Source organism: Hipposideros armiger, unplaced genomic scaffold (assembly GCF_001890085.2).
Source record: "Hipposideros armiger isolate ML-2016 unplaced genomic scaffold, ASM189008v1 scaffold_207, whole genome shotgun sequence".
Classification (NCBI taxonomy): Eukaryota; Metazoa; Chordata; class Mammalia; order Chiroptera; family Hipposideridae; genus Hipposideros; species Hipposideros armiger.
The window spans coordinates 1,130,523-1,153,069 of NW_017731557.1; the positions used below are offsets into that span (position 1 = coordinate 1,130,523).

The following is a 22,547-nucleotide window of genomic DNA, read 5'->3' on the forward strand; positions in this document are numbered from 1 at the left end:
GAGGATGAATATTTCCAGGTGAGTTGAACACAGCTGCTGAGAGGCAGTGTTTGGGAATGCTCTGGAAGGGTAGGAGCAGGGTCTCTGCTCCACAGTGCTCTTGGAGGTAGATTTTCCAGCCCTCTTTTTCCTGCCCATTGAAGGAAGTGAAGATAATTGAAACATAAAAAGAGGCTGTGGGCATGATATTTAAAAAAATACCCCTTGTACTGTCCTACTTGTAGGTCTGCCCTATTCCACACTGGGCTGACACTTTTGAAACATCAGATTAAGTTTTGTCCTCCCCTCCTAGAATCACAATAGATAGAATAATAAAAACAAATAATTTGGGTGAGTTTTCTGTGTTCCAGATCCTGTGCTAGTTGCTTAACATTGAGGTGGGTGTGTTACACTGGAATTGCATCCTCCATACAATTAATGAGCTTGAATGACTACATGTGCTTGGCAGAGGGAGAGAGATTGTGTGTGTGTGTGTGTGTGTGTGTGTGTGTGTGTGTGTGTGTTTTAAAGATTTTATTGGGGAATTGGGGGAGGGGGACAGCATTGGGGAATCGGGGAAGGGGGACAGACAAGTTGCTGTCCTTTTGTCCTTCAGTCTAGTTGTGGAGGATGTCGCTTTACTGGCCCATGTTGGTATTAGCATTGTGCTCTTCCTGGGTGAGGCAGATCGGTTGCCGGCTACTGGACTACTGGACTGCCACTCATGGCGGCTCTTGGCAGCTCACACTGGCGGCCAGCTACTCATAGTAGCCCATGGCAACCCACTGCTCCCCCACTGCAGCCTACACCGTCGCCAGTGAACTCACAGCAGCCCAGGTCCAGGTTGAGCTGTTGTTCACCATCTTAGCTGTAGAGGGCGCAGTGTCACTGGCCCTCATGTGGGATCTGAACCGGGGCCCTGCTGCTCAGAGCTGGTGTCCCAAGCCCACTCTTAAACACACCACTCGGCTGGCCCAAGAGAGATTGTGTTTAAACAAAGAAATGTGACCTGTTCAAATACAGAAAGACGTTTTGAGAAACAGTACGTTGGCCATCTTGAATAGATTTGCAAGAGTAATTTTGACTATAGGTGATTTGCATCTTGGGTGCTGACTTAACTCCTGTCCTGGCTCCTCCCCCAAAAGAGGACCCAGCTTTCTACTATCTCCATTATACACACGTTGCAACTGAAACTTAAAAGGTTTAAATAACTTTCCAAAGGTCATGCAGCTAGTAAGTAATAGAATTCAGATTTAAAGTTAGGCATTCGTATCCCAAAGCTCATGCTCTTTGCCAATACTGGGACATACTGTAATATACTCAGAGCTGTGCAAGCAGGTGATGGAGGAACTGGAAACAGTGCCCATACAAGGAGTAGCTGCAGGAATAGGTGTATTGAATCAAGAGAAAAGAAGCCACAGGCAGGATGGTAGAACTTTCTTCAAATACTGTGGAAAGGTGAGTTAATGAATGGAAGCTATGGGCAGACAGATTTTTACTCAAAATAAGGAAAAGTCTTTTTACAGAGCTGTTCAGAGATGACCTGGGCTGTTTGCAGATAGAGGTCTTTATTGGAGATGATTGACTTAGATTGTAGGGGAATTTGAACGCTTGGACAAGGTCCTGCTTATTCTGAGATTCTGTGACTTAAGCTTTCTCCATAGCTGGGCCAACTTATATGTATCTGATTAGATTTCTTTGAACTTTATGGTAAGCTGTCTAATGGAATTGCCTCACTGTCTAATGGAATTGCCTCACATGGGCACAGTGATTTTGTTTTAAACAGCTTTATTGAGGTATAATTCACCCATATAAAGTGTACAATTTAGCGTTTTTTTGTGTGTGTATTACATTATTTAAAAAAATGTGGTTATATATATATAAAACAATGTATATAACATAAAATTCGTAAAATAGTACTTGGTTGTGGCTAGTATTATCAAAGATGAGTGTTTTTTTGTACTTGGTAATTTGGCCAGGAAATCATTGGAAAGATGGCCTTGTCTTTGATCATATTCAAATGCTTGAAAATGCGTAGATACTGGGGCCTGTGCTGGGTCTTCTCTCTGCTTTGTAGGATTCAAGAGGTTATTCATCATTTCTATGCTTATTTTTATTTTGAAGACTTGATCACATAACCAAGTTTCAAATGTTAACACTGGGAAATTTAGCACAATGGAATTAACAGAAGCCTGGGGTGAGATGTGGTAACTCTTCTTCAGGAAGACTATTTCAGCTATCTATTCTTGCAAGACAAATAACCCTAATGCTTAGTGGCTTAAAACAAGCATCATCATTTATTTACTCATGATTTTGCAACTTGGCAGGTGTCAGTAGGGATGGCTTGTCTCTGTACCTACCATGTGGCATCAGCTTGGGTGGTTTTGGAGTGAATTTACTTCTAGGATGGAGCACTCACATGGCTGGCAAGATGATATTGGCTGTTATTGAGTGGGAGCTCATCAAGGGGCTGTTGGATGGGGGCCTCAGCTCTCTTCTATTTGGACTTCTCCATGTTGTCGCTTGGGCTTCCTCATTACATGGCGGCCGGGTTCCAAGAGGGAAGAACTGTTGCTTCCTGGCCTTTTTAATGGCTGGGCTCAGCGGTCTCAGAATGGCACTTCTGCATTTCCTTAGAACAGTCATAGACCCAGCTATGGTTCAAGGGGGAGGGACTATACGTTCCACCTTTTGATGGAAGGAGCAGCATGTACTGATAGGGAGGGGTGGAATTATTTGGGGCTATCTTTAGAGATACAGAGAGCCACAATAGTCTTTTTCTCTCTTTTCCTCATTGTGAATCCCTAGAAGCCTGCCCCTAATCGTGGAATGAACTGGTGATGACCAATAATGGGAAGAAATATAGGAAAAATACAAAAATGGGTACTAGGAATACATATCTTTAGGGAATTATGGCTTTAGATTTAATTACTGTGTAGTCAATCAGTTAAACAGGCAGCTGTGAGAGATTCGTGATTATGGTATTTTTCACAGCTTTATTAAAATCTCTACTTTCAGAATTGTGTGACGTTTCCTTCCTGTTAATTATGTTTTTCCAGAATTGATTAGCAGAAAATTAAGCAGTTCTACTTTGTACCAAAACAGAGACAAGTACAATTACTATCAAAATAAGCCGGTTATTCATGGAATATTTTGGAAAATAAAAAGAATTACTTAGGTTAAACCTTTAAAAACATCTATGACCATTTATATTCTTGAAAAACATAAAAACATTAAGAATTTGGGAATAGTAACACAATTATCATTATCCATTACTTAACAAGTTTGGCATAGCGTTTTAGATGGAAATATTGGGTTGTCGGATAAGTCCAATAGTTAATTTATTTTAAATAAATAAATTAATTTATTTAAATAAATAAATTAGAAAAATAATTGTTAATTTCTGATCGTAATAATAATTTACATTTCTCTTTTTTCACTGGTTACACATTTTTTACTTTTGATCAGAGTTTATGTTAATAGAAGGATCTTAGAGATTAACTAAGTAAAAAAATTTAAATACATATGGAAAACTAGGCCCAGTATGTGGATAGAATGAGCATTTTACATTCACAATATTACTGGAATAATTTCTCCATTCAGAAGGATGTCAGAAATGAGAAAAGCCATTTAAACAGTTTTAATTTTGTATATTAATGTTTTGAAAACAAAGCTTTGCTTGTTCTTTTCAACTGCTTGCTGATGAGCCCTTGAAGTCTACAGCTCTGTTTCAGCTTCAATTATGAAAATGGTTATATCCCATTTCACAATAATATAGCTAGAAGCCAGAAGACTAATTGTTTGCAAGTAGCATTATTTGCTGTGCAGCTTCTCTTGATTTAAAGGAATGACCTTGTATTTCACAGCAAGGCTTCAATACTTGTTCCTTTTCGGGGTGTAAGCTTAATTATTATGGTCTCTGTATCCGGGGCCATGTCCACAGAATGTCAAATGTTTGTGCTCTGCAGTGATGCTCAGGTGTCAGTGACATTTGCAAGGATTTTTATTTTAGCAAGGAAAGGCGTTGTCATGGCTTGGGTATATGTCTTCCAGGGTGTTCCCATCCATGGTCACATAATACTTTTAATTTACCTTAAAGGACTCTGTCCAAATAAATCAAAAGGTAAATTTTTAAAGGCTCTGTCTCATTATAGCTATTATCCCCTTTATTCAGTTAAGAAAATTAGTTTGGAAATAATGAGTCTTGAGTGTGAGAACAATCATACAATAATTTAATGATGCTCTCTGTCACTTTGTTGCCACCCACCACAATTTTACTCTGGATGATTAAGTGTGGGGAAGAAAGGAAAAAAAAGTAGCTTATTATGTTTGACTCAATGTGAAAGGCTGTGTTAGGCAAATGTAAAACTCCAATGGTAGAAATAAAATTCTATGCCCGATACAGATGGGACCTGCTTCTCAAAAGCTTCCTTAAAGGCTATTTTGGGGCATGTGTGGGATGAATTTGGTGCATGGGATAATAATAATAGCTGACACCTGTCCGGGGCTACACTGAACCAGGCACTAGCCCAAGTGCTTTACATATATTCATTTAATCCAGACAGAAACCCTCTGTTGGTTTTTTAATGGTTCCCATTTTACAGATGGGAAAACCGAGATGCAAAAACCAGAAACAGAAACATACGCGAGGGCACACAGCTAGTCAGTATCTGAGCTGGGGCTTGGTTTGGGCTGCGAGGCTTCAATGTGCTCTTTACCACTAGGTGACACTGCCTAATCAAAGTAACGTTTAAAAAGTAAAGTCTTAAGTCTTTTTTTCCCTTGATTTGAATCCAAGTTTCAGAAATTCACTTCTCAAGTTGGCAGTCGTTTTGGCCTCATACAGTTTATTTTTTATTGCTCTGATTTTCAGAGGAGCTTCTTCTGTTTAACATTATTTGGTTGGTGAAAAGAGAAGAAGTCAGCTTTTCAAAGAGATTAATAAATATGTTAATAATAATAGTGCTAGACATATTCCCCAATCAAAGTATGTTAATAAGTTTCAAAGTACAAATAATGTAAGTTCCAATATAGTGCCATTATCATAAAGCCTAGTATATGGTACTCTGTCTCACATTTGTTTAAATTATAGAAATTACAGCCCTTAAAATTTTAAGTGTGTTTAAACTAGCGTTTAAACTAGACTTTAAACATGAATTAACATTTTTTTTCAAAAAAGTATTGTTAATTTTTGCCACACTATAAAAGTAATAACAGGCCATTTTAGAAAATCTGGAATGTATAATATGGCATGAACAAAAATTAATAACTTGTATAATTTCACCACTCTTATAACTTGTATAATTCACGCTAGCCTTTAAGTATATTTTTCTTCCAGTTTTCAGTCATGTATTCATTCATTTAACAATCATTTATTAATTATCTTCAATGACCTAGACGTTATTCTAGGCCCAGGGGAAAAAGCCGTGACTAAAATAGTCTCTCTCGCTGTGGAACTGATATTTTTGTGGGAGAGACAGACAATGAATAGGTAAATGTATAATCTAATGTTGGGTAGGGATAAATGCTTTGAAGAAAAATGAGGCAGAAGTCAGAAATTGAGGCCTAGAGACTGCTGTTTTGGAGTGAACAGTCCCGGGGCGGGGGAGTTATGGGAGGAAGGCTGCCGAGGAATATCTGGGAAGACTGTTACAGGTGGGGAACGGCCAGGCAGGGGCCCACAGTGGAGGCAGGTGTGGTGTGCCCGGGGACTAGCCAGGAAGCCATTGTGACAGGAGGATGGTGCCTGAAGAGTATGAGGAAATGACATGGGAGCAGTGGCAGAGACTTGAGGGCTGTAGAAAAATGGGCTTTGCATTTCACTGCATGAGATGGACATCTTTTAAGGTTGGGAGCAGATGTGATCTGACTTTGATTCTGACAGGATCCCTCTGGCTGCCCTGGTGAGACTAGACAGCAGGGGACAAGGTAGCCTCGAGAAGGGTTTGAGGGGAGGTGGTAGGAAATGTTTAGATTCAGGGTGTATTTGAAGGAAGAGCCAAGAGGATCTGGAGATGGATTGGATGTGTGGTATAAGAGAGGAGTCTATATATAATGACAGCTTGGTGTTCGGGTTGAAATACTGTCCCCGCTCCAAGTCCTTTCTTGAAGTCCTAATTCCCACTGCCTCAGAATGTGACCTTTGAAATTAGGGTCGTGCAGATATAATTAAGAAAAGGTCATACTGGAGAGAAGGGGTGTGCTAATCCAATAAAAACAGGGTATTTAGATGTAGACACACTTAGAGGGAACATAGATGAAGACGGGGGGATAGCAGCTTCACAAACCAAGGAGTGCTTGAGGCTATCAGAAACTCGGAGAGAGAAATGGCACAAGTTCTCACAGCCCTGCGAGGCAACCCACTTCACTGACACCTTGATTCCAGCCCCCAAAACTGTGAGACAATGACTTTCTGTTGCTTAAGCCACCCAGTTTGTGGTGCTTTGTTACAGCAGCTGGAGCCACTAACACACATGGTGAGCAACTTGGTGAATGGCGGTGCATTTTAAGAGAGCAGGTAGTGGAGTCTGGGGTGGGGGAAGGGAGTCGAGATGCGCCTAGAATTTGAGAAGCCTGTTAGATCGCCACAGGATGCTGTCGAGGCGGCAGTTGGACATGGAAATCTAGGGTTCAAATAGGAGGACCAGGCCTGAGATCTAAATTTGGGCACAGTCTAGATGGAAGTCAAAGCCATGGGACTGAATGAGGTCAGCAGGAGAAGGGTCCAAGCATCAAACAAGCCCTGGGAAATGTCAACATTCAGAGGTCAGGACGAGAGGAAGAGCCAGAGGGAGACTGGGAAGGGGCTGGTGGTGAGGTGGGAAGAGGCTGCAGGATGGGACCTCTTGGCCAAGGGAAGAAAGTGGTCAGGAAGGAGGGACGGATTGACCCAGGGCTGCTCTTGTCCTAGAAGGGAGAAGACCCGCTGGATTGGCAGCCTGAGGCCACTGGTGCCTCTGACAGGATTTGATCCAGTGGACACCTGGCGGTGCCGGGCTGACCGGAATGAGTTCTAGAGAGAGTGGGGGCTTTTTCTTTTTTTAACTTGGCATTACATCATAAGCATTATTCCATGTCATTAAAAATGTCTTCTAAACACTGTGTTCAATGACTGTATCACATTCCACGATTTTTATCTATTCCTTGTTTCATGGGTAGGATGTTTATTATTATTATTATTGTTATTATTATTATTATTATTATTATTTTACCACTATCTTAATTGTCAAACCATAGTGGACGTATTTGAATATAAAATTTCCTAGATTTTTTAGGGCTTAATTCTGAAGTACAGGCTTTAAAGAAAGTCTGTACCCATGGGCACCCCCGTTGGCAGTGTAGCGGCGGTCTTGCCTCACTGCACGCCTCTCTGCTATATATTCCTTCATCGACTAGAACATCCAGACACTAATGTTTTGTTCCTGGTTTACAGGATAGTGCTTCTGCTGGTCACGTTCAATTGTTCTGGACTTATTTTATTTATTTATTAAATATTTTATTGGGGAATTGGGGGAGGGGAACAGACAAGCCGCCATTCTCCTGCTCTTCAGTCCAGCTGTGGAGGACGCCGCCCCACTGGCCCACGTTGGCACCATCACTGCGCTCTTCCTGGGCGAGGCAGTCGCCCGCTGGCCACTGGACAGCTCATGAAAGCGCACGCCAGCTGCCAGCCAGCCCCACCACAGCTCACGCTGTCGCTGGCAACCCATGGCAGCCCAGCTCCAGGTTGAGCCGCTGCTCACCATCTCAGCCGCAGAGGGTTCAGTGTCACTGGCCCTCATGTGGGATCCGAACCCGGGCCCCAGCGCTCAGAGCCGGCGTCCCAAGCCAACCCCCAACGAACACGCCACCCGGCCTGCCCTGTTCTGGACACATTTTACAGAATGTATTGTAATTCCTTCCCTACCTCCTGAACTGATCTTTTAGGAAAAGTAATTCATGAATCCGTAGAGTCGATTTGCATTTTCCTTCTTAATGGTTTTGTGGCAGGTTTCACCACTAACATTTGGCTCCACACTCTGGGGCCAGGCTTATATGGTACTTATTTCTCTTAGCTTTCAGATCTGATCTTAAGTTCATGATCTCAGAGAGGTCTTTCCTAATACCCTGAATCCCACTGCACACCATTCTTCTCTTTCTGAAATGCTTGCAATAATTATTATCACTGTTCCTGTCAGTCTCCTGGCTGTGAGTGCAGGGAGCAGAGGTGGTCTTTTCTTGTCTACAGTGCTATGCATAGTGCATGTGACTGTGCCTGGTGCAGAATTGTTGCTCAGCATTTTCTTGAGTGAAGGACTAAGGCACAGGTCAAACTTGACAATTGGCTCAAGGGCACAGAGCTGGGGGTGGAGGTGCTTCAGACTCAGATCAGTTTCCATCAGTAGGTGAGCCTGGGCAGGTGGGCTTTTATATCTCTTTAAGGAAACAAACGATCCTAAGAATTCTTTGTATCCTTTTTGGTTCTTTGAATATAATAATTCACAAATATTTGTCAGTTGCCCAGTTAGGGCCCCTCATTTCTTATTCCTTCTGTACCTTTCTATTCCAACACAGAAACTGTATGGTGGTTTTTTTTTTCCCTTTCTACATTTATCTGTCTTCTCTACTGGACTCTGATCTCCTTGACAGCAGGAAATTTGTCTCTTTCATCTTTTTATCCATGGTTCTTGGTACAGGGCTCTCACATAAGGAGGGAGGGGCTCAATGTTTGAATAATGAGTGAAGATAATATGATGGGATTTCAACAAGGTTTTAGATTTATTATGTAGAAATACATGGTCTTCCAATGACCTATAAAGATGTTAATTATCATCATACTTCTTTATGTGCATAATAGTTTAGTTTGTAAAACCCAAGGTTTGTCAGAAAAACTTGCAGTTATACTAACTTTACTGCACAAGATGAAATTAAACTGTTGTTAGAGAAGGTGCTTATTGACTAACAAAATGACATTGTTTTTATTCACATTAGCAGGATCAATATTTAAAAAGCTTATAGTATCACTTTATAATTCTAATTTTGAATAGTTATAATACCAGACCCGTGTGGTTCTTTTGAATTTTTAATCGGTATAAAGAACACTGCTGTGGACAGCTGGACATATGCCTGTGCATAGTTATTTCCTGTTTTGACTATTTTCTTAGGATAGAGTTCTAGAAATGATGCTACTGAGATATTTGAAACTTTTTGTTAAACTGCTTTCTAAAAGCCTTGTGCCATTATACTACCACCTTTGTAGCACTTCAATAATTTTACATCTTTTTAAAAATTAAGTAACCTTAATGTTTCTTCTTGTTTTAATTTGCATTTCTTTTGATGACTTAATTAATTGGCACATTACCCCACAAGATTATTTACTAATTGCATTTTCTTTTGTCTTAATTCTCTATTTCTGTCCTTTTTTCATGTTTTGATTTTGGTCTTAATTTGTTAAAGACAACTTTTTTTGATTCTGTATAGTAACATTTTCTGAAAAATTTTTCTGGTTTTTCTTCCTTTGCTATTTTAAATCAAATGTTTACTGTGAACTGTAGATCTTTAACTTTGTTTTCTTTTCCGTTTTTTCACTGACTTAAAAGAAAAAACTTCATAAAATTGCATAGTAAGACCAGAAACAGAACCCTGAGAAACTGCTGGTGGTTTTTCATTTACATGACTTTTGACTTTATTACGTTGTATTTTGTGAGTGATTTCACAGTTATTGATGGCATTGGGAGGACTATGTTTGGCCCCAGTGGACCACCTATTTTAAATTAAATCACATGGTAACAAGCCAGTCTTGCTGAGCTCAGGCTTTGAGGACCTCAACCTTCCAGAACATAAGCTCCTGGGGAATCAAGTAGACGAGGGCTCAATACTTGACACAAAGGCATTAAACTCCAGAACAAAGTCATGAGATTCTGCACACAACCTTTGTGACTTGTATTCTGTATAATCTGTGTTATGCTCAACCATGTGACTATCTACTTGGTTGTCACTTGAGAGTAGATTAGAAAAGAAATGGGGCAGGAAATGGTGGGCAGAAAGCCTGTGCTATTTGACAGCCTGACTTGAAGGAGAAAGTACAATGAAAACACACACACACACACACACACACACACACACACACACACACACATCCCCCCTCTGAAGTATTTCACATGGATTTTCGTAATGATCAAAACCCGTAAGGGTTATTAAATGTGTTGGTGGTTGGTTCACCTATCTAGACAACTCACTTTTGTAGAATTCTTATGTAAGACTTCTTCAATTCTTGGGCTGGCTGAGTGGCATGTTGGTTAAGAGCTGGCTTGGGACGCCAGAGGGCCCCGGTTCCGATCCCACATATGAGGGCCAGTGACACTGCCCTCTTCAGCTAAGTTGCTGAACAACAGCTCAACCTGGAGCTGAGCTGCCGAGAGTCGCCAGCGATAGCGATGGCGTAGGCTGCAGCCCCTGCTGCAGTGGGTTGCCATGGGCTACCGTGTGTAGCCAGCAGCCAGTGTGAGTGGCCAGCAGCTATCATGAGCGGTCATTCAGAAGCTGGCGACTAGCCCGGGAAGAGTGCAATGATGGTGCCAACTTGGGCCAGTGAAGCAACATCCTCCACAACTAGACTGAAGAACAAAAGGATAGCAACTTGTCTGTTCCCCTTCCCCCAATTCCCCAATAAAAGAAAGAAAAAGAAAAAAAAAGAAAAAAAAGAATTCTTCAATTCTTATGCAGAATTATTCCACAGGGCTGGATAGGAAAGGCATTGGGATGTTATGCTAATATTTTTTACTCTTTAGGGATTTTGGAGGAAGCTGACCCAGAGACATTTACAAGGAAAGTACAGCATTTATTTGGGTTTGGTACAAGGAGCAGACGGAGTTCGAGTAGACTAAAATGTGTGACCTCATGCTATGTTTCTTGTGATCTGATATCACTTAGTGTTATTGAATAACTTCAAAGGGCAGCTGGGAATTACTGTGAAGACACACAGAGCAAAGCAATTTCTCACCTGCTGTCTCTGATCACAGAAGACACAGTTAGACTCATATTTCTCCCGGGACACATGCGGTAGACATGCTGCAGCTTGTTTGGAGAAAGGCAAGGGGCCGAGAGTCACACTGTTTGCCCTGTGTGGGCTGGGACAGGTTTTAAATATAACTAAGAGTTACTGTTTTAGAATTAAAAGCACTAGAGGCTGTGCTTCAGGGCATGGGTTACTTCCTAAAAATACAGTCACTGAACTTTTAAATAACATTAGGATGGGCTTGTCAAACTGGAGTAGGGTTCAAGTGTGGAAGAAATCCGCGGGTATTTACTGGTTGGGGCGCAAGCTGTGAATTTGTTTCAAATGACGAAAGAGTGTTTTCAGAAGACCCCTGTGGCAGCCAGGATGGAGTAGGATTTTGTGGCCTGCCCTTCTCACCCAGGTCTTGTAGTCAGCTTTCTGCAAGCCCAATATTTGTAAGCTGTGTTCATCATTGTCATGGTGGCAACTTCTACCACTTTGACTGACCTCATCCACATCCTCACCCCTTCACCCTGTGAGTAAGGAACAGGTTTTAAATATCTTCAGTTCTGAGTTGCCTTTTGTTGGAGTTTTAAAAAATTATTTTGACTTTTAAAGATTGAAAAAATATACAAAAAAGTACAAAGTATACAACAGTAAACACAGTTACAGTAAACACTCACGGTTAATATAGGTCTACTTGGTATCATATATATATATTTTTAATTCCAATAAAGTGACCTATTTCTTTCTTTAGTATTGTTTTACTTCCTTCCCTGACGTGATCGCTGTCATGAATTTAGCGTTAACCCAGTATATATTTTTATGCATTGTTGCTTTCAAAGGTATTCATAAAAATCAATATTGTTTTATGTATTTAAAAAAGTTACATGGACAGTAATTATAATATGATCTTATAACTAATGGTTTAATAAAGTAGCTTCCTGTAATTTTATTTTTTCAGGCAACGTTATTTTCAAGATCTGCCTATATTGCTAGGTATAGATCTAGGTTATGACTTGAAGTGCTGTGTAGTATTCCATTGTAGGAATATACCACAGTTTGTTCATCAATTCCTTTATCAATTCTATTATTTTCCTACTATAATTGGTGTGCAGTGAACCTTCCTGTATATGTCTCCTTGAGCACATGAGCATAGAAGTGAAATTGCTGGAAAATAAGGTTTTCACATTATAACCTTACCAGGTAATGCCAAATCGTTTTTCACAGAGGTGAGTATAAAATACTCCCACAAGCAGTAAGAGTTCCCGTTTCCCTATGTCTTTGCTCATACTTTGGACAGACTTATTGCCAGTCTCTTGAGTATAGAATTGCATCTCAGTGTTGTTTGGATTAGTATTTCTTTGATAATTGGAAAAGTTGAGTATCTTTTCATGTTTATTTGCTACTCATATTTCATCACTTATGAATAGCCAATTCATACCCTTTGTTTTTATTTTCCTATTGATTTGTAGGAATTCTTGATCTGTCTGGTCACTAATCCTTTGTTAAACATATTGCAGTGTCTTCTCTTTGTCATTTGTCTCTCAAATTTGTGTATGGATGGTGTCTTTTATATTTTGACATAGTCCAGTTGATCAGTCCTTTTTGATTTTTACTTACTATTTCACATTTGAGAAATCCTTCCTTCCTTAAATCATGAAATATTTTCTCACATTTTCTTTTAAAAGTTTTAAAGATCTGGAATGTATATTCTTGTGTGGGTAGGGATCTAATTTCAATTCTTTGTGGTAGAGGACTTTCTTTTCCTACCCCACTTATTAAGTAGTCCATTATGTCTCTACAGATTCATTATATCTCCTCCATCTCCAAATCTCCTCCAATTTGAATGTTCTGCTTGAACTTTAACTAGTGTTTCCTGAAGGTGAAAACCAGAATTCTGAGCAAGAACCTTGGGAATGATGAACAATGCACCAGCAAATGCTTGATCTCCAAGTTGGGCCCTGCCCTTGATAGTGGGCTTGTATTTAATCAGGGCTTATGCCATGGCCACTTCCACTGCACTAGCACCTGGAACTACATAGCCATCATCAACAGCATTTTTAACAGCCATCCAGCCATCACTTTGATTTGAGAGAGTGTGTGCTTATTTGGTCCTTTGAGCGAGGATTGTTAAATTTCTCAATAAAGGTGAACTTCTCTCCTCTCAATGTATGCACATAGACAAGTCCTGCATGTCCCAAGCAATTGGGATTTAGGTCATCAAAAGAATTTAGAGCTACCCCACCACAAGCAAGAGTCAGTCTGTCCATATTTCTCCTTTAAGCTCTGCGCAGAGCTACTATGCCTTCTTTTGCAAGAGCCTCTAAGGAAAATGGGTCCATTCCCTTTTGATTAATAACAACTAATCCTTTATCTGAGTCACCACAGACTTTCTTTTTCCATTCTATTATTTTTTTAACTCTGCCTTCAATGAATTTTCTTTGTTTTTTACTAGTTTCTCTCTCTCTTTTGCACTCTTGTAAAAGAAGCCAGAATTTACTTCTGTTTATTCATATTCTAATGACACATTGTATGTGAGGATGTACATCTTCAATTCTTTTTTTCATATTAGGATACTGTGCCCCATGGTCCAAAACAAGACTTCTGATTAAGCTTGTATTGGTTTCAGATGTATGTTTCATTTCCATGGTCTCAACCATGAAGAGGTCAGTAGGTTCATCTTGTTTTTTAATGGCCAAAATGGAATCAGCTACAGCCTATGTTAAGACATCAGTAAGTTCAGTATGGGCTTTAGTGTGTAGAGGTGTCCTGGCAATCAATTCCTATGAGTTTTCCCTGTCCATCTCTTTCGTTACTTTGACTTGCTCCAAACCCGAAGTACCCTTTGCCTTTGCAGCTTCAAGTCCTTCTGTTATTTTTCTGGGCTGAAGACATTCAGAAATGTAGAGATCACCTGTTTTAGCTGTTTCCCAATAATTAGGGCATTGGAAGTGGTACCATCACCAGTTACATTATCCTGGGTGGATGCTACTTTGGCTATGAAGTAGGCTGTTGGGTGTTGCATTTTCATTTCCTGAAGCAGCACAGTGCCATCTTTAGTAAGCCTGATGTCTCCAGCACCAGAAACAAGCATCTCCATGGTGTCCTTAGGCCCCAAGTTGGTCCTGAGCACATCCTGCAGCCCTGGGGCCACGCTGATGTTGACCACCAACACTGCCTCAGCTCAGGCCACCTGGGCCTTGGGGTTTAGGGTCTTCACGGCTGCCATAGCTGACCCAGCAGAAGAAGAAAAGGATACCCAGCATGAAGAATGCCCAAAGCTGGCTCAGCGTGGCCCAGAGCTCTCATTTAATTTTTAAACATGAGGAATTCAGTTGATTTGCTGACATTAAAGCCATCGTCATATTTCTGGAATTAATTCTGCTTGCCCTTTTGAAATACTGCTGAATTTGATTTATTTATATTTTATTTAGGTATTTTGTATCTATATTCTTTATATTTTTTGGAGACCTTTTCTTTCTTTTTTTTTTGTTTTTTGACTGAGCCATCCTGCCACCTCTTGGCAGCTCAGTGACAGCTCGGCTTAGGCCAGGAATCAAACTGCTGTTGCTCAGAGCTGGCATTCTTGAGCGAACTCTTAACCAACTGAGCCACTCAGCCGACCCTTGCATCTATATTTTTAACTGTGATTTTTGTGTTAGTTTCTTTTGTGTATCATTCTTGCCTGATTTCAGTATCGAGGTTTTACTATCTTAAAAAGTGCATATAATTCTGGGGCCTCTATTGAATGTCTTGACTCTGGAGGGTCAAGACTGGGAATTTGCACATTACAGGTCCTGGGTATTTTGGCCTGGTGTTTGGCCCTAACCTGTGCAGCCTAGTATCAGTGGGTGGTCATGGGTGACTTCTGCAGATCCTGGGACTGTGTCTGTGTGCAGGTGTCTGCTCCCCAGTACTCTGCCCTGCAGATTCTAGCCACGCAGCCTTCTGCACTCTCAGCTCAGGAGTTTATCATTCTCCGCTTGGTTCTTCCTTGTGCCATGAGTGCCTGCTGAAGATGGTCGGGGTGCTGTAGGGCTCACCACTTAGATTCCCTTATCTTAGGATTCACTGTCCTCTCTTGCCAGCTGTTTGATGTCCAACAACAGTTGCTTTATATCTTTCATCCATTTTTTAGTTGTTTATGGCAAAAAGCCTTGTTTGGTAACAGTTATTCCATCCTGGCTAGCCATGGAAATCCATCTTTTTAACCTAAGAAGACCTTTTAAAATCATTGTTCTGTGTTTGGAATGGAAGGGGTCATAGAGGGTTAATTCACCTTGCTTATCTGAGTGGAATCCTTTTATTGGATTATCTACTTTATGAATTGTGCCTCCCCCATCCTCCACCTTCTAGTTCCTTTTCCCAAACTGAGTCTCTCTCAGAAGCTGTTTTTTTCTACTGTACCTGAACTTCTTTTTTTTTTTTTTTTAAAGATTTTTATTGGGGAATTGGGGGATGGGAACAGTGCTGGGGAATTGGGGGAAGGGGAACAGACAAGTTGCTGTCCTTTTGTTCTTCAGTCTAGTTGTGGAGGATGTTGCTTCACTGGCCCAAGTTGGCACCATCATTGCGCTCTTCCCCGGTGAGGCAGATCGGTCACTGGCTTCTGGACGGCCGCTCACGGTGGCTGCTGGCCGCTCACGGTGGCTGCTGGCTACACACGGTAGCCCATGGCAACCCACTGCCACAGGGGCTGCAGCCTACGCCCTCGCCAGCGACTCACGGCAGCCCAGCTCCAGGTTGAGCTGTTGTTCAGCATCTTAGCTGTAGAGGGCAGTGTCACTGGCCCTCATATGTGGGATCTGAACCGGGGCCCTCTGGCGTCCCAAGCCAATTCTTAACCAACGTGCCACTCGGCCGGCCCTGCACCTGAGCTTCTTAGACTAAATCTGTTAATGTGCTGGTAGTTTAGTAACTTGTCACAGCTCCCACCAGCCCACCGTCATGTTCCTTTCTGTTAGTCTTGACCAGGTTGTTTCAGTTTCACGCCCCTTTAGAGTCCTTCCAGAACCTATTGGATCTGAGCTGACACTTTTTTTTTTTTTTTTTTACCAAGCATACTGTTAAATACCACTATAGATCTTATACATTAGCAGAGTCTAATGGAGTATTCATTTTGATTTAAACACATCTTTGAAGGATCGGAGGCTGTTTGATGGAATAACATGCCAGCCAAGTCTGAAGGTGTAGACGATGTATATATTGGATGAGGAGCCCACTGATGGCCTTCCCTTTGCAGACGTCCTTACAGCCCAGCATCCACATCAGTCACTCAACCAGGATGAGGTTCAGGCTCCCATCCTAGGGTACAGAATGTTCTACATGAGTCAGCGAACTGACCTCACAGTTCATAATCTAGTTGGGAAGTAAGAGAACTGTGTTAGAAGACGATTAATCATATGTGACAGTGCATGTAAAATGTGACGTGAATGATGAAAATGGGACAGGAGTTCAGGTGATAGAAAGGTCATAGGAGGAGTGGGTAGGCATTTGGGAAAGACTTCTTAGAGAAGGAAGAGGTTTCAGGTGAGCAAGAGCTTGAGGGGGCCTGTGTGTGCAGAGGTACGGAGCAGTGTGCTTAGGGGGCCAGATGCTGAGGATCTTGAATGTATCTCATGGGCAGCTAAAATGTGTTGAATGTTTTTGAATGAAGAAGAAAAAATTCAAAGAGCTACATTTTCGGAAGTCTAGTCTGTCAGCAAGTCTGGGTTAGGATTTTGTTCCCTCACCTACTGGTTCTCAAGCTTGGCTGCACGTTGCAGTCACCTGGAGTGTTAATAAAAAATAAGAACAAAAACAATACTGATGCTTGAGCCCCTCCCCCAGAGATTCTGATTCAGTCGGCTGGAGGAGTTAGGCCTGAGTTTTGAGAGTTTTAAAAGCTCCCTAGGTGATTCTAATGTGTGGCAAAGTTTGGGAAGCACTGCCCAACCCACTGACCAATAAGATCTTAATGTAGTGTTTACTTATTGTGTTATCATAGCTGGCTAGGCAAATGCAGAATCAACTGGTGGAGGGGAAAAAAAAACATTTTTAAAGTACTTCTGTAACATTTACTTATAATATTCCACATAGCTCAACATCTCACTTAAAATAACAGTTTTGCCATACATGCCTACAAATTTTTACATTGGCCATGAATTAGGTGGTGACAAACATATACACTTTTGAAAGGACCCATAATTATCTTAAAACTTTGGTCCCATGGCAAATTTTTTTTTTTTTGCCTTAAAAAGGGCAACATAAAACACCTATATCGGAGCAAGAATTCAACATAATGAAAACAGTTGTAGTCTGAAAGCCCCAAACTAGGCAATTATAAAAATAGAAATCCTCAAAAACTTGCTGGCAGAAGATTGCCGGTTTCCAAACGCTGCGTGTCAGTGGTTTTCAAACTCGAGTGTGCGTCAGACTCACCCAGAGGGCAGGCGGACTGCTGGGCTCCCGTTTTGCACCAAGCAGGCCTGGCGCAGCCCGAGCCTGTGCCTTTGTAAAGTGTTTCCAGGTGATGCTGCTGCTGGTCTGAGCGCCACTTTGAGAAGTGCCACATGAGAACCAGTATGCCACGAGGTCCGAATATTGCAGGAAAAATGGCTGGATAAAATCTGGTTGCAGGACATGAGTTTTGCTTTGCATGTCAGGTGAGGGGCTCGCTTGTTTTGGCAGTTAGGGAATCTTTTCCCCGCAGTTCAGCCCAACCCCTGTCTGCGTGCTTCAGGGGGCTGCTGCCAGAGCCTAAGTGGGGTAAGTGGAAGGCAAAATTGTCTAGTCATTCTCCTTATTGTCCTTTTAAAATTTACTGCAAAAGGGTAGTATTGTTACACAGTCATTCATACTATTACCTTGCATGTTCTTTTTCTTCCAGTAGAAAATTTTTGTGAGTGTAGTTTTTTTTTTTCTTTTCTTTCTTTCTTTCCCTGCCCCCCCCNCCCCCCCCCCCCCGGAACCTACCACATGCCAAATTTGAAGAGTTAAAAAAAAAATCACTAGACTCCTAAAGATGGTTCTTACTGTATATGCTCAGGGTATTTTGGAAGATTTCTGGGTACCAGTTTCTGTACGTTGCTTGGTGCAGCCTTCTTGGTAGATTAGTAGACATTTGCAGTACACCTTGGGAGGCAGGAGAGGCGGAAATCATTCTCAGATGTTAAACTGAAACATGTTTCTAATTGAAAGCATGAAGAGAATGTATACATGAAAGTGCTGGGGGTAGGGGTGGCGGGGGCAGCCTCTGGCAGAAGCTCTGCTTTGAAAACCCAGTTCTGTCTTCCCTCATGGGCGCTTCTGTTCTCTCCGGGTGGAGCCCATTTCCATTCCTGGGACATTCCATAAATACTCAGAGTAGGACCCGATGATTATCAGAAAAACGCTGACAAATTGGAATCCTGAACTTTAGAAGTGTGTCGCTTTTGACTTGGAATTCTAGAAGCCTAATAATATGGGAAGAGCCCTTGGGGACCATTTTAGAACAAGCAGCTACTGCCCTCCCTCTGCCCCCAACCATGTACAGGTGCAGAGGCCAAGGGTAAGTAACTTACCCCAAGGTCACCTGGGGTACGAGCTACATTTTTTTGTTTGTTTGTTTTTTGAGACTCCTTCCCAACTCTTGGAAAATTTGTCAGCTTAGTATTCTGACACTGAACAGCTATTTCTTGTCATTATTTGCTATAACCAAAAGGAATTGTATTGTAGAAAAATGGGAAAAGTATCTTTTCACTTTTAAAGAAAATCAGTAGGTTTTGTCTTGGTCATTTGGCTGTTCCATAACTGAGCCTCCCCTGGTTCATACCTTCCATTTACTTTGTAATTATTTGTGGGCTGAACCTTGCATTAAATTTTATGGGCGATTTAGTATTGTGATTTGCCTCAGGACCAAGTGTTTAAGTCAGAGGTGGACTGATACCAAAAGTTTGGCATAAATAATCGTATTTGTACAAATAAAGAAGGGACTGTAGAAATCGTGCTCATGGGCCTATGGCATTAACCTAATAAAATGTCAGTAACATCTGAACTCCCTCAGGACCTTGTCTATGATAAAATCCACTTACCCATGACTCATGGCCCTGCTAACTTTAAAACTCTGCCTGGCCACAAGCCTGGTGATTCAAAGTACACGCATTCTAGCAAACAGGAGATAAAGAGGTTATTTATTTTTGGTTGCCTTTCATTATAAAATTAGGGATGGTGTATAGCCCACTGGCAAATGTATAAGAGTCTATATTGGATGACTGTCAACTCTTGGGTTTCGTGCATGTAAAAAAAAAGTGGGGACTAAATTTCTGAAACACTGCATGCTTTGGTAGCTTCTGCAGGATGAAGTCTTTAGCATCTCTGGTGGGTTGGGATGGGGCTTGGACTTTTGTAATGTTCCCAAGTCTTGTTTGGATACCTAAAATTTAAACCTAAGCCACAGAACACAACTGAAGAAGGCAGAACACTTGCTTCAGGGAGTCATTAATAAATATTAGCTATCATTATTATCATCATCAGCTTGATGTTTTTAAGTATGGTTTTATTTTATTGGTGAATATCCCGATGCTACTATTACGCCTTTGGAAGAATTAGTGAAGCCTCAAGTCTGTAACGTTTTTCTTCCAATTTGTATCTCCTGTTCTCTTTCTGCAGCAAGCTGTGTTCCACCATGCCAGAATGGAGGGATGTGTCTCCGGCCTCAACTATGTGTGTGTAAACCAGGGACCAAGGGCAAAGCCTGTGAGATCACAGACACCCAGGACACTTCTTCACCAGCCTTTGGAGGGCAAAGTCCTGGGGCTGCTTCCTCCTGGGTCCCTCCTGAGCAAGTAATGAAACACACTTCATCTAAGAAGGCCGACACTCTACCAAGAGTCAGTCCCATGGCCCAGATGACCTTGACCCTCAAGCCCAAGCCTTCAGTAGGACTCTCCCAGCATATACATTCTCAGTAAGTGTTTTGAATTTGCCTGCAGCTCAAGAGCATCTTAATTACTCTCTTGGATGCATTGCTTTAAAGCACTCTCCTTTTCTTGCACAGTTTGCAGAAATCACTTGGATAACGACGTCTTTCTTTCCTTTCCTTAAGGTTTTACATGTTATGCTTACACATAAAGTCTCACAGAAATATTTGATGTGTGTGTTTAGCCTCTGTAGGGAAGACTTACTAGAAGCTGAAACCAGAGCAATCATGAGGTTTATAGGGATCAAGGTTGGAAGGGAGTAAAAAAGATAGTTGTTTGATTGTGGTGAAGCTGTGAGTTAAAAAATTCTTTGAGGGGGCAGGTGCTTTAGAGTTTTGAAATAATATTTAAAATGAGAAATAGTGCAATTTTTAAAGATACATGGAGGGCTGGCCGAGTGGTGCATTGGTTAAGAATTGGCTTGGAACGCCAGCTCTGAGCATCAGGGCCCTGGTTTGGATCCCACATGAGGGCCAGTGATGCTGTGCCCTCTGCAGCTAAGATGGTGAACAACAGCTCAACCTGGAGCTGGGCTGCTGTGAGTCACCGGTGACAGCGTAGGCTGCAGTGGGCTGCCGTGAGCTACCGTGAGTGGCTGTTCAATGGCCGGCGAGCGACTGCCTCACCCGGGAAGAGCGCAATGATAATACCAACATGGGCCAGTGAAGCGACATCCTCTACAACTATACTGAAGAACAAAAGGACAGCAACTTGTCTGTTCCCCTTCCCTGATTCCCCAATAAAATCTTAAAAAAACAACAACAAAAAACATGGAAAAGGTGGGAACTCCGCTTTGCACAGAGAAGGTATTCAAATGAAAGCAAGTCCTTGGAAAGAGAATTTCTCAACCTCCTAGCAGGTTAACTGTATCTTCTATTAACACCATGTTTACCTCCCAGTTGCCATGCAGGTCCGTTTTTGGTGAATGAGCTTGTGTTCTATTTATGGGAACACAGTCTTTTCTTAGCATTAGGAAGTGCTATTCTGAACAAAATGAGAACTCCTGGATAAGAAAGATTCTCCCTGCCCTCCTCTAAGTCTCATTAGAAGCAGTTCCTTAGCTGCTCAGGGTCCTTACACAAATTGTTTCCTTTTAATTAGTAACTCTACATGGATAACGAGATGCAGAATTTATTGCAGCTCTCACTTGTCATTTGTCTAGGAATGTAAAATACAGGAAGTTGTCAACTTAAAAATGGGCTTGACCCAGCAGTTCATTTGTAAGCTTCGATTCTAATGTCCCCCACCCTCCTTAACCCCCCAAACAGCTTACACATGGTGATTAGTATCCAGTCAGCCCACAGAGGTTATTTAATCTGTTCCTATAGATGAAATTATCCTAATTCATACTTCCCCTTTGACTAGGCCACCTACTATCCCTGCTGAGTGGGGTCCTTCTAACTCTTTCTTTCACTTTTAATTCCCTCTTCAAGCCTCTTTGTTTTTCTTCATTTTTCTCTCATTTCTTCTTGTCTCATACTTTAGTTCCTCCATGATAAAGAGACGGGTGTGAGGACTTGTTTGGAATCTAATCGTTTTGCTAGCATTTCAATTGGAAAATGTCCTGTAACTCTCAACAAGAAGGAATAATGGTTATAACTAATACTTAATAACAGTTTTCCTAATGAATTCTTAGTAACTTAGCCAGGTACTATTTCAAATGCTTTTGTCTATATTACTAATTTATAATTTGTAATGACCCCATAAGGTGGGTACTGTTTTTAGCCCCATTTTACAGATGGGGAAACTGATGTGCAGAGTGGTTAAGTAATTTGTTCAGTTACTAGGTGAAGACCGTGTTTCCCCCAAAATAAGACTGGGTCTTATATTAATTTTTGCTCCAACAATCGACATTTATTCATTTATTCATGTATAAACATCTACATTTATTCAAACAGTCATGTCTGGCTGACAATCTTAACTGGGACTTATGTTTGGGGTAGGGCTTATATTACGAGCATCCTGAAAAGTCATGCTAGGGCTCATTTTCTGGTTAGGTCTTATTTTCAGGAAAATATGGTAATAAGAATAAATGTTTGAGTTTAAATGGAGGCAGAATAAGGAGAATAAATGGTAGGCTTTAGGTTGAGGCAGTCAGAATCCAGGATTCATGCTCTGAAGTAGGTAGAGGATGGCAAACTTTTCTGTAAAGGGCCAGATAGTTTCAGCTTGGTGGTACATGTGGTTTCTGTTGCAGCTCTCAGTTCTGCCATTACAGCACGAAACCAGCCACAGATGATGCCAAAATGAATGAGTGTGACTGTTCCAATAAAACTTTATTTATGGCTGTTGAAATTTGAATGTTATAAAATTTCACATGTCACCCAATGTTATTCTTCTTTTGATTTTTTCCCGCTCAACCCTTTAAAAATGTAAAAATCATTCTTAGCCTGTGCCCCATACAAAAACAGGCTTTGGGCCAGATTTTTGGTCCATAAGCTGTGGTATGCTGACCCTTTCTCTAAAGGACAGTAGTGCTTTTTTTGTGCCAAAACACAAATGTAACTGTCCTTGAATGATATAAAGCTTTGATTAAATCATAACGAGATATCTCTCTTCCAGCATTGTTCTGGATCTTAAAAACAAAGAACAGTTCTGTGCTGAACTATGCCTTGAGTCAGATTACTGTGCATTGCAATTATTTTTTT

At 41.3% G+C, this 22,547-nt stretch overlaps 1 protein-coding gene and 1 pseudogene across 1 annotated transcript in view; one reads left to right on the top strand and one right to left on the bottom strand.

Annotated features, from left to right (window-relative positions):
- The window catches only part of LTBP1 (latent transforming growth factor beta binding protein 1), a 371,909-nt gene that overhangs the window by 21,030 nt on the left and 328,332 nt on the right, over positions 1-22,547 (top strand). The window contains exon 3 of the mRNA XM_019653802.1: positions 19,589-19,886. Within this exon, the coding sequence (XP_019509347.1) occupies positions 19,589-19,886 (298 nt within the window). The remainder of the gene's footprint in view (positions 1-19,588; positions 19,887-22,547) is intronic.
- Positions 12,759-14,189, bottom strand: LOC109388780 (T-complex protein 1 subunit zeta pseudogene; annotated as a pseudogene).